Source organism: Lepidochelys olivacea (genome assembly GCF_965140295.1).
Source record: "Lepidochelys olivacea isolate rLepOli2 genome assembly, chromosome: 1".
Classification (NCBI taxonomy): domain Eukaryota; kingdom Metazoa; phylum Chordata; order Testudines; family Cheloniidae; genus Lepidochelys; species Lepidochelys olivacea.
In genome coordinates this window covers 330,618,549-330,633,349 of record NC_140411.1, presented here as the reverse complement: position 1 = coordinate 330,633,349, position 14,801 = coordinate 330,618,549, and the positions used below count along the sequence as shown (strand labels likewise).

Sequence of the window (14,801 nt, the reverse complement as noted above, 5' to 3'; positions counted from 1 at the left end):
TGCTACAAAAATTAGGATTTGCAGTAATGCCTTTTTTTCCTGCAAATCAGGCACCAGGCCATTGTTTATACTGAAGGGGATTGGTTCAGGTTCTTTCTCCATCACCTGCAATGCACAGAAGGCTTTGACTAGGCCTGAGAATTAAACAGCTTTACTAAATGCATTGGATTTATAGTCTGATTAGGTCTTCAACAGTTGAGCTGTTTAGCATTTGATTACTGAAAATTGGACAGGTCTGACACAGCATGAGGTGAGTGTTGCTTGTCACCTTAATATACTGCCAATACTGGTTGTCTTTTTAGATACTGTGTTTGTTGTTCCAAATTACAATAATGTTGCAGGCATTTGGACAAAAGGTTAATGCTTCTGTGCATCCTCATTGAACTCTGCCATTCTCAAAGTTTCTTTTAACAAAGTTATTTAAAGGAATAAAAGGCAACTTAATTTAAAATTAGTTATTAAACAGATAACTCATCCATTAAAATTATAATAAATGGCTATCATCTGCTCTTAAAATTGTTTGTTCATAACCCTGCTTTCTGAAGTTTTTTCTTGTTAGCTGCAGGAGTTCTGCTTTGAAGCAAAGCATCAAGACTCCTTAGGCAACACAAGCTTTTAAAATAGTCAGACTTCAAAATGCTGAATTAGCAAGATTTAGCAATAATCAATTATATTTTCTGATTTCTTTTCCTTTTTGCTGATGTTAACAGGTATAAAGGGAAATGTCACATAAGAAGTTTAATTTCTTTGGAAATATAGTTTACCTCAACTTTTTTCATAGTTTACTCTAAATATAGAGAGGTCTTTGTTTTTCTAAATAAATAGACTATACACATATATAATTATCCAGAAAACTGTTTACGCATGTATAAAAAGTGTTATGAGAGCCTGGAACTTCAAAAACTTGCTCACCATTTAAGTGAGATAAAGCACACTGAGGAAACTCATTTTTTACAGAAACATTTTCACAAGTCTTATTTTGTCTTCAACATACTGTAAATGATGATGCCAGAACAGATAGTGATAAATCAGTGAAAGCATCCTAAAATTTCTCAGTAAATACAAATTAAGTGTGCCAATCAGTAGAATGCTCAGCAAGGGACATGATCAAGGATAAGCATGAAACAAACTACCATATACAAATATTCTAAATCTCACCTGCCCAAGTGTATCAAAACCTGAACTAGGTGTACAGAAAGAGTGTATACGTTACACTAGCTATGGGAGATCCCAAAATGGGTCCCTCCATTAAAAATGCATCTCATTGAATGAAGCCATTGTCTCACTGAAACTTTCCTTAGGCAAAAATTCCTGTTTTACCACCACCATCACCTTCTAGGAGGTAGAATAATAGGCTGCTCCTCATTTGCTTCCCTTTGCTTTCCTTAAATGCTGCACTTCCAAATCTTCATGTCGCAATAATGGTAGAGTTGTTTTGGAGGAGAATGAAGTAAGGTAAAATAGGAGAACTCAGAGCTATCAGATCTAACCAGTGAAGCTCCATGTTTAGCAACACATCCTTCCTCCTCATTATGCTCTACTTTCTGAAGACTATCCTTCTTCTCATCAACCCCCTCTGAGCTCTGCATTCCAGAGAGCTTTTTCACTTCCATGGGGAAGGGAAGGAAAGAAAACACTTGCAGATCCCTGCACTTATCCACGGGAGAAGGGGAAGGAGAAACTATGAACATGGAGGATTGGCAGGGAAACCCTTTGAAGGTGTGGGGGGTTGTTTGAATTTTGGAAGTCATCATTACTGTGAAGTTTGTCCAACTGTAGCAGAGAAGCAGACCCATCCCAGAGAAAAATCTAACAGCAGCAGGTGAGGTAGAAGCAAAGCCTTCTCATGAAGGCTAAAACAAATAAGAAATACAAGGATACATGGTAAGTCAAGTTAAAGAAAATCAGAGAACCTAAAGGTCAGTAAAATGAGGTTCCTGTGGTAGGAGTCGAGCCGTAGATATGGACTTTCCGAATCCTGGGTGACCAGTGCCGCTGGGGTTCTCCTATTGTGTCTATGGCAAAATATTTATGAAGTAGTATTCACATAAATTACCACCATTTAGATATAATATTTCTGAAAAGCAGTATTTTTGCCTTTGGGATGGCCTAGGTTGTACAACATGGTATGTAATTTCCCAACACATTATGCCAGGGAAGGATGACTGCAGACAGCACTACGAAAAGGTTTCAAGTCATTTATGCAAAATTCAGTTGCTTGCAGTGCATTCTGTCTACCTGCAGATATTTTTCTTTTATTTCTTATTAAAATATTGCCCTGAGATTTTGGTGGAGATTTCTTCTTGAAGGAAGAAAATATTGATGGGACAGTGAAGAGAAAACATAAGGAAAAATTTAAGAGCAAGAAACCCAGAACTAGATATTGCACTTAGGCCCTTAGTAGCCTAACATAAGTCCTTTTTTTTTTTTTTTTTTTTTTAAACTTTAAAAAACACAGGGTCAAGATATAAATGGGAACCTATCCAAACTGCTGTGGGAATACAGTGTGCATGTAATTGGACACACTACTTTTAGTTATGAAAAATGAACCATGCTTACTTTGTGAGGACTATGATTGTTGTATGTGTTTCTCACAGTTCCTGTGCTCCAAACTCCCTCTTCTGGCCTAATCACTTTACAGTGAGGCTCATGGGTCTGTACTCCATCTTCACTGCTTTTACCTGTCTTTTTCCCATCAAGGGAGACATAGCCATTATCAGTCTCTGTTGATTTATCTATTGAATTCTTTGCTTTCTTTGATCTAGATTTAAAACAAAACAAAAACAAACATGCACATAAAATTACTATATGGCTATTATTGTCTATGTCCTTCTCCCCGAACTATTTGACTTAATTGTTGAGATGGATGAAAACTAGTAATCTAAATCAAGCATCTGATACAGTAGTATCTGTGCTACTTTTCACCATTTAAAGCTTATCTGTTACAACTGTAGGAATACAGAATATCAAATGAAACAACCAGCACATGAAAGAATATTATATAGAATACTACTGAAAGAAGAGACAGAGACCAAGAAAACCTGTATGTTACCATATAAGGCTTTATAACAGCAATTTGACAAAGCCAACTGCAAATTCTGAAGGGAATAGATTTCCTCGTTCACATTTTTGTATCAAACACAAACGTAAAGGTATGATCAAATAACTGTTTATTCTCAGGAATTTTTAACTGATAATTATTGAAACTTAAATTTCATATTCCTGGCACACCCATGCATGAAGCGTGAATTAATCATATACTGAATTAAAATGAAAACTGCTATCCAAAAGTTTAACCTTTTTAACCTGTCCTGTGTCCGTCTCTTCCCATCCTACACACCAACATCTTTGAGTAAGCAGCAGACATAGTAACAAGCAGAAACTCTAAAGAAAGGCTTACTACAGTGGATGACTGCGCTTCCAAATTACAACTTGGTATCTACGGTGGCTTCTAATGGATGGTAGTGGTGAATGTGTACAGGAAAGAGCAGGTGGCTAATTTACCAACTGATGAGGCAGATAGCTCAGACCTGCAAGCCTTTGAGGTTGACACACTTTGGACACAGCTTATAGACACGGGTGGCACTGTTAGATCAAAATCTTTACCTAGTGAACAATGGAGATCTTGTAACAGGACAAGGTGGCACATAGCTATATGAAGCAGGTAAATGGTTGCATTTTAGATTTCTGGATTACTAGTGTATGTCCAGACCATCTCTGAACACAAGGTAGGTAAAACTAAGTTATTTGAGTTCTTTCTTCTGTATATCCTCACTAATGAGAAAAAATGGTTGTGCAACTGGACCACCACTAGATCTCCCAGTATTTGGATCATACGAAGGCTCCTCTTGAAGAACTCCCACTGTTGGCAAGTAACCTTCATCTGAACTTTAAAAGTATTGTGACAAAGTTCCTCCTCTGCCTTGGTGGGTCCTGCGCTTATTGGCGGATTTGCTCGCCTCAGAGGTTCACGGCAGCCCTCAGTTTGGCCACTTTCATGGCTCAAATCTGCCATTCACTCAGTTAACCTCATCACTGGCCAGCATGGGGAAAAGGAAGAACAATAATCCCTGCAGTCTCTGCTGATCCATCTCGTGGATCGGGGAACAGGCCGGAGACCTTCCTCTCTGGTGGAACCCACAGTCCAGGTCAACTCCTCCGGTATCAAGTAGGGAGTTGGAAGAATGGAGGGATGGGGGGAACCTGGACCCGCCCTCTACGCCGGGTTCCAGCCCAGGGCCTTGTGGATTGCAGTTGTGACAGCTACAACTCCCTGGACCACTTCCCCATGGCATCCTCCCAACACCTTCTTTATTCTCACCACAGGACCTTCCTCCTGATGTCTGATAATGCTTGTACTTCTCAGTCTTCCAGTAGTACGCCTTCTCAATCTCACCTTCTTGTGCCTCTTGCTCTCAGCTCCTTGCATGCACACCACAAACTGAAGTGAGCTCCTTTTTAAACCCAGGTGCTCTGATTCGCCTGCCTGTCTTAATTGATTCTGGCAGCTTCTTGATTGGCTGCACGTGTTCTAATCAGCCTGTCTGCCTTGTTTCCAGAAAGTCCCTGATTGTTCTGGAACCTTCCTAGTTACCTTACCCAGGAAAAAGGGACCTACCTAACCTGGGGCTAATATATCTGCCTTCTATCACTCTCCTGTAGCCATCTGGCCCGACCCTGTCAGTATGAAATAAATTTGAGGGGCCACATGAGGAAGCAGCACACCCCTTGATCTGGAAAATGTGAAGTTAGAATGGAGACACAAGGAAACTGAGCTCTCCCACCTACAAGCCAAAGTTATGACAACTAAAAACACTTTTTAAAAATAATCCTCATAGGTTCAAATGGGGACTCAAACACATTAAAAACTAAGCACTCTAAATAATAGATTATGTTTTGGCTGTTGTAAAGAAAAGAATGCATGTTGTTTCAGGAAGGGTTTGGGATGCTTTATCCTGCTACCCAAGGCAGACTCATGTATTGTAGAACTTGCTGAAGAGGGCACTTATAGGGAATTCACCTTAAGGCTTATCAAGAGGCATTGAAGGATGCAGGAATAAATGTCATTGCCCTTCTCTTTCCCAGAAGAGATAAGATTTCAGTGCCTAGAGCAAGAAGTCATCCAGGTAGAGGTATACATGACACCCCTCCTGGGGCAAACTGGCTATGAGGATGAAGAGGTTCTCGATAAAGATGGAGTAAGGATGAATGAAAAGAAAGAGCACAGAATTTGAAATGAATATCCAGGGCAAAATACAGGTAACAGTATTGGGCTGAAAAAATGGAGATATGAAAGTCCATCTTTCAGGATGACCAAATGATGAAAATCATTCTGCAACAACACAGAATGAGATAAGAGAATTTCTATGAAAAGCTTCTTCTGAAAGATTTGATGGTTGAGAAAATGAAGATCTAGGATCAGACTGAAGCCTTCAGCCCCTTATAAACTAACACGTATTGATAGTAGAATCTCCAGCCCCTCTGTGCATTGGGGGGCAGGGAGGAGGGAGGAAGAGGGAAAGACAGAGAAGGTCTAAACAAGTGGCCTGCTGATGAAAGAAATCTTTGATTTTTGCTCCCAAATAGGGCAACGTCACTGGAATTACAGTTCAGGCCATAGCCAAAAGCCCCAGAAATCCCAGGTCTCTGTAAATCCGATTTTGACCACCCTGTAACAAAACTGCTCAACAAGAGTCTGCAAAGAAATGAGGATGGCCCCCAATAGGAAAAAGCTGATTAAAGGGGATTGGGTTAGCTAATCTTTCAGTGATACTGCTTTGGAGGCTGGGAGGGATAGGCAAAGCTTAAAAAAAAAAAAAGAGCTGTCAGTGGAGGAACTACACCTGGAACAGGAATGGCAGAAGCAACATTAAGTTGTTCTGTTCAAAGTTTTCTCCCTCAAAGAGTTTTAACCCTTTGGGGGTATGTAGACATGATTAGTCCTAGCTTCTACCTAGAAGTATGGCAGTTCCTCAGCCAAATACACCAGCAACACACTGTAGATAGACCCAGGGATGTAACAGCTATTCTACTGCCATTAAAGGATTCCTGAAAAAGACAGAGCACCTTGAGTAGAACTGGACAATGTGCCCAAGGCCTTCATGACTTTACTTAAGGGAGGAAGAGAGAACATGGTCAGCGGGAAGTCAGGGAAACTTGCCAGTGCTGTCTGGAGAGGAGCCATCTAAATTGAATCTTACCATCCAGTTGCCCTAAAAGTTTATTGGGACCAATGCAATAGAGTGAACTGGAGAGGACAGTAGGTCTCAAGACCACCAAGAACACTACATCCCTCATTATTTTCCTGAATAGCTTCTGACAGAAACCCAGGAAGGAGACAGCTGTGGCAAGAGATAGAGCTGTGACAGAGGAATTTATTTTCATACTTCTGCTCTTCTTGATAATTTTTCATATCTACAGTTCCTTAAGGCTCTTTCCTCTTATTCGAGCTGCAGAAGTGCCCCTAGTATAGTAGAGGCTGAGCAGAATAGCCACTTATGAACTAGATGAATTAGAGTAGCAAGCTACAATTTTATCAAAGGGATCTATGGGAGTCTAATTGGGTTGGAGAAACAGAAAAGTTTGGTTCACTTGTGTCTGTTTTGGGCTCTGCTTACAATTATAAGGCCTCAGTTTGGGAGTTCAGGCAGACCCTGCTAAGCAAGATTTTTTCAAGAAAGGCATTCCCCAAAAGCATTTTCCTTCACAGGGCATTTTGCCTCAAGAGGTATTCCCCAGAAGTTCCCCCCAACATTAGAAGAGGAATCATGCTGTAATATTTTTGAAGGTCTATTGTATTTTGCATGATTTTTTTTTTCCCCACAAACTGCTTCAGCACAGAATGGATGTAGTCTTGGGATTGCCTACTTTAGCCCTCACTACTCCAACAGATGTACAATCTAAAAAGACACAGGCAGATGAAGAGTGAGAGGAAATATGCACAAAAAGTGATGGGGTGATGAGACTTTTTCCTGTTTTGTTTTAAGGAGAAGGATGTATTTTGTTTCAGTAAAAAAATATTAAAAATTACCCCAAATCACAATTAAGCCCTTTTGACCATAATTCTCCTTCACCAATTCCCAGTTTCAATTCCACTGTTTTTATGTCCCTCTCTCCACATTTGATGAACAATTTATTCATGAGATAAATTAAACATATATGCAAGTTGACTTAGCTAGTTGTTTTGTTGTGTTGTCTATGATGTTGATCTACAGGATGGATTTAAAATAAGGACAGTCGATTGGCAGAACAGCTCATGGAAGGGCATTCTATGTATAGTGTGACGTGAAGAGGGCAGAAAGATGGTTGTGGAGAACTGGGTGCAAAACAGGACAAAGTTGGAATCATATGTGAGACTGGGGGTGTGACAAAGTAGGGTCTTTATTCAAGTTGCCCTTCTTCTGTTTCCCTCACTTAAATTTTTTTCCATAAGAAAATAAAGAACTGGATGAGTAAGTGGTTTAATATAAGTGCCACTCCATGCCTCCAGTATGCAAAAAGCAGACAAATGAGGAAGAACTGAGAACTAAAATTATGCAACTGAATGACAGAACTTGCCTCCTACTTACTGCCTGACAAACAGAACCATAAAGCTGATAGTCAGGTTTACTACTGGGTAATATGGGAGCACAGAAATGTGAAAATCATTGTTTCTGACATAGAATATATGAATACTTCTAAAGGATAAGCTTCTTACTAAAAGCTTAAAGAGAAGAAAAGATGGCAAAATTTTCTACCCTTGCAGTGAACACCTTAAAAAAAACCCCTCTGAAGACTCACTTGTAGGCCTTCTGCTTTTTTCTTATGACCAATGCTTTAGCCTGTATACATATTGTGACAGGGTCGGGCCAGACCTTGAGTGATAGAAGGCAGACAGATTAGCCCCAGGTTAAGTAGGTCCCTTTTCACTGGGTAAGGTAACAGGGAAGGTTCCAGAACAATCAGGAACCTTCTGGAAACAATTAAGGCAGACAGGCTGATTAGAATACCTGCAGCCAATCAAGAAACCGCTAAAATCAATTAAGGCAGGCTAATCAGGGAACCTGGGTTTAAAAGGAGCTCACTTCAGCTTGTGGTGCGTGCACGGAGCTGGGACCAAGAGGCGAAAGAAGCTGTGAGTGAGAAGTACAAGCATTATCAGACATCAGGAGGAAGGTCCTGTGGTGAGAATAAAGAAGGTGTTGGGAGGAGGCCATGGGGAAGTAGCTCCGCGAGTTGTAGCTGTCACGCAGCTGTTACAGGAGCCACTGTAGACTGCTGGCCCTGGGCTGGAACCCGGAGTAGAGGGTGGGCCCGGGTTCCCCCCATCCCCCTAACTCCCTACTTGATACTGGAGGAGTTGATCTGGACTGTGGGTTCCACCAGAGGGGAAGGTCTCTGGCCTGTTCCCCGATCCACTAGGTGGATCAGCAGACTGTGGAGATTGTTCTTCCTCCTCTCCCCATGTTGGCTAGTGATGAGGTTAACTGAGTGAACGGCAGATTTGAGCCGCGAAAGTGGCCAAACTGAAGGCTGCCGTGAACCTCTATGGTGAGCAAATCTGCCAATAAGCACAGGACCCACCAAAGCAGAGGAGGAACTTTGTCACAATATTTATTTTAAAAACTTTCTAAATACAGATTAATCTGATAAAGTCCACTTGAACACACTATTGAGGGTTTAGGAAAAAAAAACATGTCAAACTACCCAAAATAGGTACATTAAAATTTTGCTTTGGTGCAGTTCTACAGTGTTGAAATTATTTAGTTAATAGATGAATAGGCTAGAGAGATAGAAAAGGAGGTGCATATGAAACCTATAATTTATGTTTATGGAAAATGGATTACTAAGACTATGAAAGAAAGCAAATCAACCCTTGGGTGCTAGCTGGCCATGTTTGCAAGAGAATGTGCTTCAGGAAGTCCCAACTTCCAGCAATGAAGATGCTAAATAAGATAAAAGGAGCAATAGTGACAAAATAGTCACAATAAGAGGGAGGCAGAAGAAGCTCATTTTAATGCACTAAAACAATATTTTTGGTATATTTTCTTCTTCATAGCTACTGTGATTGAAAAGAAATGCAAATCTCATGAGACACACAGTAAGTAGAAATTCAGAATAATACAAGACAATTAAGTGCTCAATTCTGATCAAGTCTACCACAAACAATTTGCTACAATTAAACATTAAATGATAATCAGGTAATTCAATTCCTTAGAGCTTTTTTCTGTGTACAGTATATTAATAAAGAAACAAAGCTCATTAAATGTCTTCTGGCAGACAGAGCATCAAAAGTATTTAATTTAATAAGTAGTAATAAATATGAAAATTCAATCCAGTTCTTTTAGATAGCGCACAGATAAAAAAAATGCAAAAGCCTAACCAGTGAGACTCTGCTATTCCACGACTTATTGAACTGATAGGAGGTACAGTTGTGATAATTCTTCCAACTTTGATTCGAAATGCATTCACAGGCCTTTGTGTAAAGTTCACAAAGGTTCTGGTTCAACTAAAACCTGGTTTTCCCCATGATCAACTTTCACTGCAAAGATCAGGTTAGACAGGTTTGAACATCTCTGCACACATTTACAGGAACTGGAATTGGGATTAATGATCACACTGGAAAATATTATGCTCATGTGACCTTTCCCAGAAAAAACATTGTTTGAACTTGAAAAGTACTGGGAAAGAGCAATCCCAAAGTACTCCCCAAAAACCACGTTATTTCATTTTTTTCCCCACTTCACTGTGCTTTAAAAATTTCACCTGAGGTGGAGAACATGTGTAACTCTCTATTAGAATGTTAATACATGTCTATTATAGATCATTATATGAAGTGTGAAAAATCTAAAGGAAATATATAGGGGGATAACATGAACACTTGTAGGAATATGAAGGTGTTTTGCGATTTACAGACATACCAAAAGACAGGACAGGCCAAGCAGTACTTTGACATGGTCTTCTCTCAGGATTAGCTAGAGGAAAGTGTTAAGGAAGGCTTAAATAAGGTTTCTGGAAGACAGATTTTCATTATCATAAATTGGGGGAAGGAAGGAGAGAAAAAAAGAGCAAATCTTCTTTCTGTAAATGGAGAAATATTCTGCTCCCTTTACTTTCATTTTGTGCTGCTCTTAAAGATTCTCTCATGACCCAATCCTAGAGTTGTTCAAAATTCAGAACTGGGGTGTTCCATTTTGTGTGTTCTTTGAAGCAGATACTGACTTATTTATTATGAATGTGTACAGAGCTTAGCTCAATGGGACCCTGACCTGGTTGAGATTTCTAGGTAATATCAAAATATAAATAATAAATTATACAGTTTGTGCAAGGTTTCCCTCACCAAAATGATATTCAAGACGGGGTCAGAATTTCACAGATTCATTCTTGTGCTGGATGAAAATCAAGTATTGAATGTTCTACAAGCGATTAACAATATTGGACTCTGCTATTCAGAAAGGATATACTTCAAACACTTCCAAATTATTTAGGTTTGAATGTATGTATATATTTGATAAAAACTGTTTTCTCTCTATCATGTATTTCAATTTACAATATACTCCAAGAACAATACATCCACTTCTGTAAATACGATCCACTGGTTCAGTCAGCCATTATAATAAAAGTACATAATGAACTAGCAATGTGGAGACAGTACTGGGTGGGGGTTTACAACCATGAAATCTGTTGTTACTGTTTCAGAGTAACAGCCGTGTTAGTCTGTATTCGCAAAAAGAAAAGGAGGACTTGTGGCACCTTAGAGACTAACCAATTTATTAGAGCATAAGCTTTCGTGAGCTACAGCTCACTTCCTCAGATGCATATCGTGGAAACTGCAGCAGGCTTTATATATACACAGAGAATATGAAACAATACCTATTCCCACCCCACTGTCCTGCTGGTAATAGCTTATCTAAAGTGATTTCCAGCACAAATCCAGGTTTTCTCACCCTCCACCCCCCCACACAAATTCACTCTCCTGCTGGTGATAGCCCATCCAAAGTGACAACTCTTTACACAATGTGCATGACAATCAAGCTGGGCTATTTCCTGCACAAATCCAGGTTCTCACATCCCCCCCAACCCCATACACACACAAACTCACTCTCCTGCTGGTAATAGCTCATCCAAACTGACCACTCTTCAAGTTAAAATCCAAGTTAAACCATAACATCTGGGGGGGGGGGGTAGGAAAAAACAAGAGGAAACAGGCTACCTTGCATAATGACTTAGCCACTCCAAGTCTCTATTTAAGCCTAAATTAATAGTATCCAATTTGCAAATGAATTCCAATTCAGCAGTTTCTCGCTGGAGTCTGGATTTGAAGTTTTTTTGTTTTAAGATAGCGACCTTCATGTCTGTGATCGCGTGACCAGAGAGATTGAAGTGTTCTCCGACTGGTTTATGAATGTTATAATTCTTGACATCTGATTTGTGTCCATTTATTCTTTTACGTAGAGACTGTCCAGTTTGACCAATGTACATGGCAGAGGGGCATTGCTGGCACATGATGGCATATATCACATTGGTGGATGTGCAGGTGAACGAGCCTCTGATAGTGTGGCTGATGTTATTAGGCCCTGTGATGGTGTCCCCTGAATAGATATGTGGGCACAGTTGGCAACGGGCTTTGTTGCAAGGATAAGTTCCTGGGTTAGTGGTTCTGTTGTGTGGTATGTGGTTGTTGGTGAGTATTTGCTTCAGGTTGCGGGGCTGTCTGTAGGCAAGGACTGGCCTGTCTCCCAAGATTTGTGAGAGTGTTGGGTCATCCTTTAGGATAGGTTGTAGATCCTTAATAATGCGTTGGAGGGGTTTTAGTTGGGGGCTGAAGGTGACGGCTAGTGGCGTTCTGTTATTTTCTTTGTTAGGCCTGTCCTGTAGTAGGTAATTTCTGGGAACTCTTCTGGCTCTATCAATCTGTTTCTTTACTTCTGCAGGTGGGTATTGTAGTTGTAAGAAAGCTTGACAGAGATCTTGTAGGTGTTTGTCTCTGTCTGAGGGGTTGGAGCAAATGCGGTTGTATCGCAGAGCTTGGCTGTAGACGATGGATCGTGTGGTGTGGTCAGGGTGAAAGCTGGAGGCATGCAGGTAGGAATAGCGGTCAGTAGGTTTCCGGTATAGGGTGGTGTTTATGTGACCATTGTTTATTAGCACTGTAGTGTCCAGGAAGTGGATCTCTTGTGTGGACTGGACCAGGCTGAGGTTGGTGGTGGGATGGAAATTGTTGAAATCATGGTGGAATTCCTCAAGGGCTTCTTTTCCATGGGTCCAGATGATGAAGATGTCATCAATATAGCGCAAGTAGAGTAGGGGCTTTAGGGGACGAGAGCTGAGGAAGCGTTGTTCTAAATCAGCCATAAAAATGTTGGCATACTGTGGGGCCATGCGGGTACCCATAGCAGTGCCGCTGATCTGAAGGTATACATTGTCCCCAAATGTGAAGTAGTTATGGGTAAGGACAAAGTCACAAAGTTCAGCCACCAGGTTAGCCGTGACATTATCGGGGATAGTGTTCTTGACGGCTTGTAGTCCATCTTTGTGTGGAATGTTGGTGTAGAGGGCTTCTACATCCATAGTGGCCAGGATGGTGTTATCAGGAAGATCACCGATGGATTGTAATTTCCTCAGGAAGTCAGTGGTGTCTCGAAGGTAGCTGGGTGTGCTGGTAGCGTAGGGCCTGAGGAGGGAGTCTACATAGCCAGACAATCCTGCTGTCAGGGTGCCAATGCCTGAGATGATGGGGCGCCCAGGATTTCCAGGTTTATGGATCTTGGGTAGTAGATAGAATATCCCAGGTCGGGGTTCCAGGGGTGTGTCTGTGCGGATTTGATCTTGTGCTTTTTCAGGAAGTTTCTTGAGCAAATGCTGTAGTTGCTTTTGGTAACTCTCAGTGGGATCAGAGGGTAATGGCTTGTAGAAACTCGTGTTGGAGAGCTGCCGAGCAGCCTCTTGTTCATATTCTATTATACTATTAATTTGATTAATTGGTTACTATTAATTTACATTACTATATTATTAATTGGATACTATTAATTTAGGCTTAAATAGAGACTTGGAGTGGCTAAGTCATTATGCAAGGTAGCCTGTTTCCTCTTGTTTTTTCCTACCCCCCCCCCCCCCCAGATGTTATGGTTTAACTTGGATTTTAACTTGAAGAGTGGTCAGTTTGGATGAGCTATTACCAGCAGGAGAGTGAGTTTGTGTGTGTATGGGGGTGGGGGGGATGTGAGAACCTGGATTTGTGCAGGAAATAGCCCAGCTTGATTGTCATGCACATTGTGTAAAGAGTTGTCACTTTGGATGGGCTATCACCAGCAGGAGAGTGAATTTGTGTGGGGGGGTGGAGGGTGAGAAAACCTGGATTTGTGCTGGAAATCACTTTAGATAAGCTATTACCAGCAGGACAGTGGGGTGGGAATAGGTATTGTTTCATATTCTCTGTGTATATATAAAGCCTGCTGCAGTTTCCACGATATGCATCTGAGGAAGTGAGCTGTAGCTCACGAAAGCTTATGCTCTAATAAATTGGTTAGTCTCTAAGGTGCCACAAGTCCTCCTTTTCTTTTTGTTGTTACTGTGTAAATATCAGCCTTTCTTGGAAGAATCATTGGGGCACACTTCCTCCACACATCTCTCAAAGATTCTGCATTGTGAACTTCCTGCCTGAGAATGCTGGACTTCTAGAGCCTTTAAATTCTGACCTGCGTTTTTGCCAGAGAAGAGAGACATTGCTAGAAAATCAATGAGAAGCACTCCATCCCTCCAAGAGGTGTGTATTCTGTCTCTTCAATGCTCTCAGCCCCTGGTATACATACATTGCACAACTACTAGATTGGTGGCCAGCCCCACTTCTAGACCAAACTATATACATTTAACAATGTTTCTGATACTTTGTTCCATAAAAAGTAGAGTTGTCACCTTTGGAAATTAAGCTCTGAGGGAAGACAAGACTGTTGGGCAATATATGTTAAACTGCTTAATTTTATTTCTTTCAAAATACTAACAGAAAGAAATGAACGTTTTAAAATGAAAAAAGCATTGACAAGTCCCAGTTCCTAGGTGCCATTGTAACGCCGACAGACCCCACTTGTCGGCAGGCAGGATTGAACTTGGGATCTCTGGAGCTTAGTGCATGAGCCAAAAGACATACGGCTGTTAACTAAGGCTGTAGAGCAGACACTCACTCTCTCTCAAAGTGGTCTCCATGCCACTAGATGGGACAGAACACCACAGCCAGTAGGTGTGTGGGTTACACCATCACACACACACAACTCATTATTGTATTCAATATTTTAGGTGTTTGGGTAGAAAAAACCACATGCAAATCATTTCCTCTATAGATGAAAAAATGCAAGGGATTGACTGAACAGCTCATACACAATGAATCATGCAGGTGAATATCTGGGCAACGATGTTAACAATTCCTTTGGTATAGAAAAAAGCCACAAATCAAATTCAGTTCAATTTGTTCCATACCAAAGGCTATGCTAGCAGCAGTATTTTCTACACTGGTAGCTCTGTAGCAGCAGGAGAGCAATAAATAGCATGAAGTTTCACCACAGCCAGCGTCCATGATTCTGTGTGTTGACTGAAATTAGACCTTTCTGACTAAGGAAAATGGAAGTAATCATGTACATTTAAATGTTGAACATGCCTTCAACTACAGTGCTAAGTGCTTGTCTACATGGGAACATCCAGAAAAGTGAATCCGAACTAACAAACTGTGTGAATTTGAAGTGGCTTTGTTAAGCTGCATAAAATCCCTGTGTGGATACTGTTATTGAGAATTAAAGTGGCCTTAATATGGTTTAGTTGAATTCACTAAG

The 14,801-nt window shown here is 40.7% G+C and overlaps 1 protein-coding gene across 3 annotated transcripts in view; it reads right to left on the bottom strand.

Annotated features, from left to right (window-relative positions):
* PHTF2 (putative homeodomain transcription factor 2) overlaps nt 1-14,801 on the bottom strand; it is a 183,417-nt gene that overhangs the window by 60,805 nt on the left and 107,811 nt on the right. For all 3 annotated transcript variants that reach the window (XM_084649563.1, XM_084649564.1, XM_084649562.1), the window contains one exon: nt 2,560-2,761. In XM_084649563.1, coding sequence (XP_084505689.1) covers nt 2,560-2,761 — 202 coding nt within the window. The remainder of the gene's footprint in view (nt 1-2,559; nt 2,762-14,801) is intronic.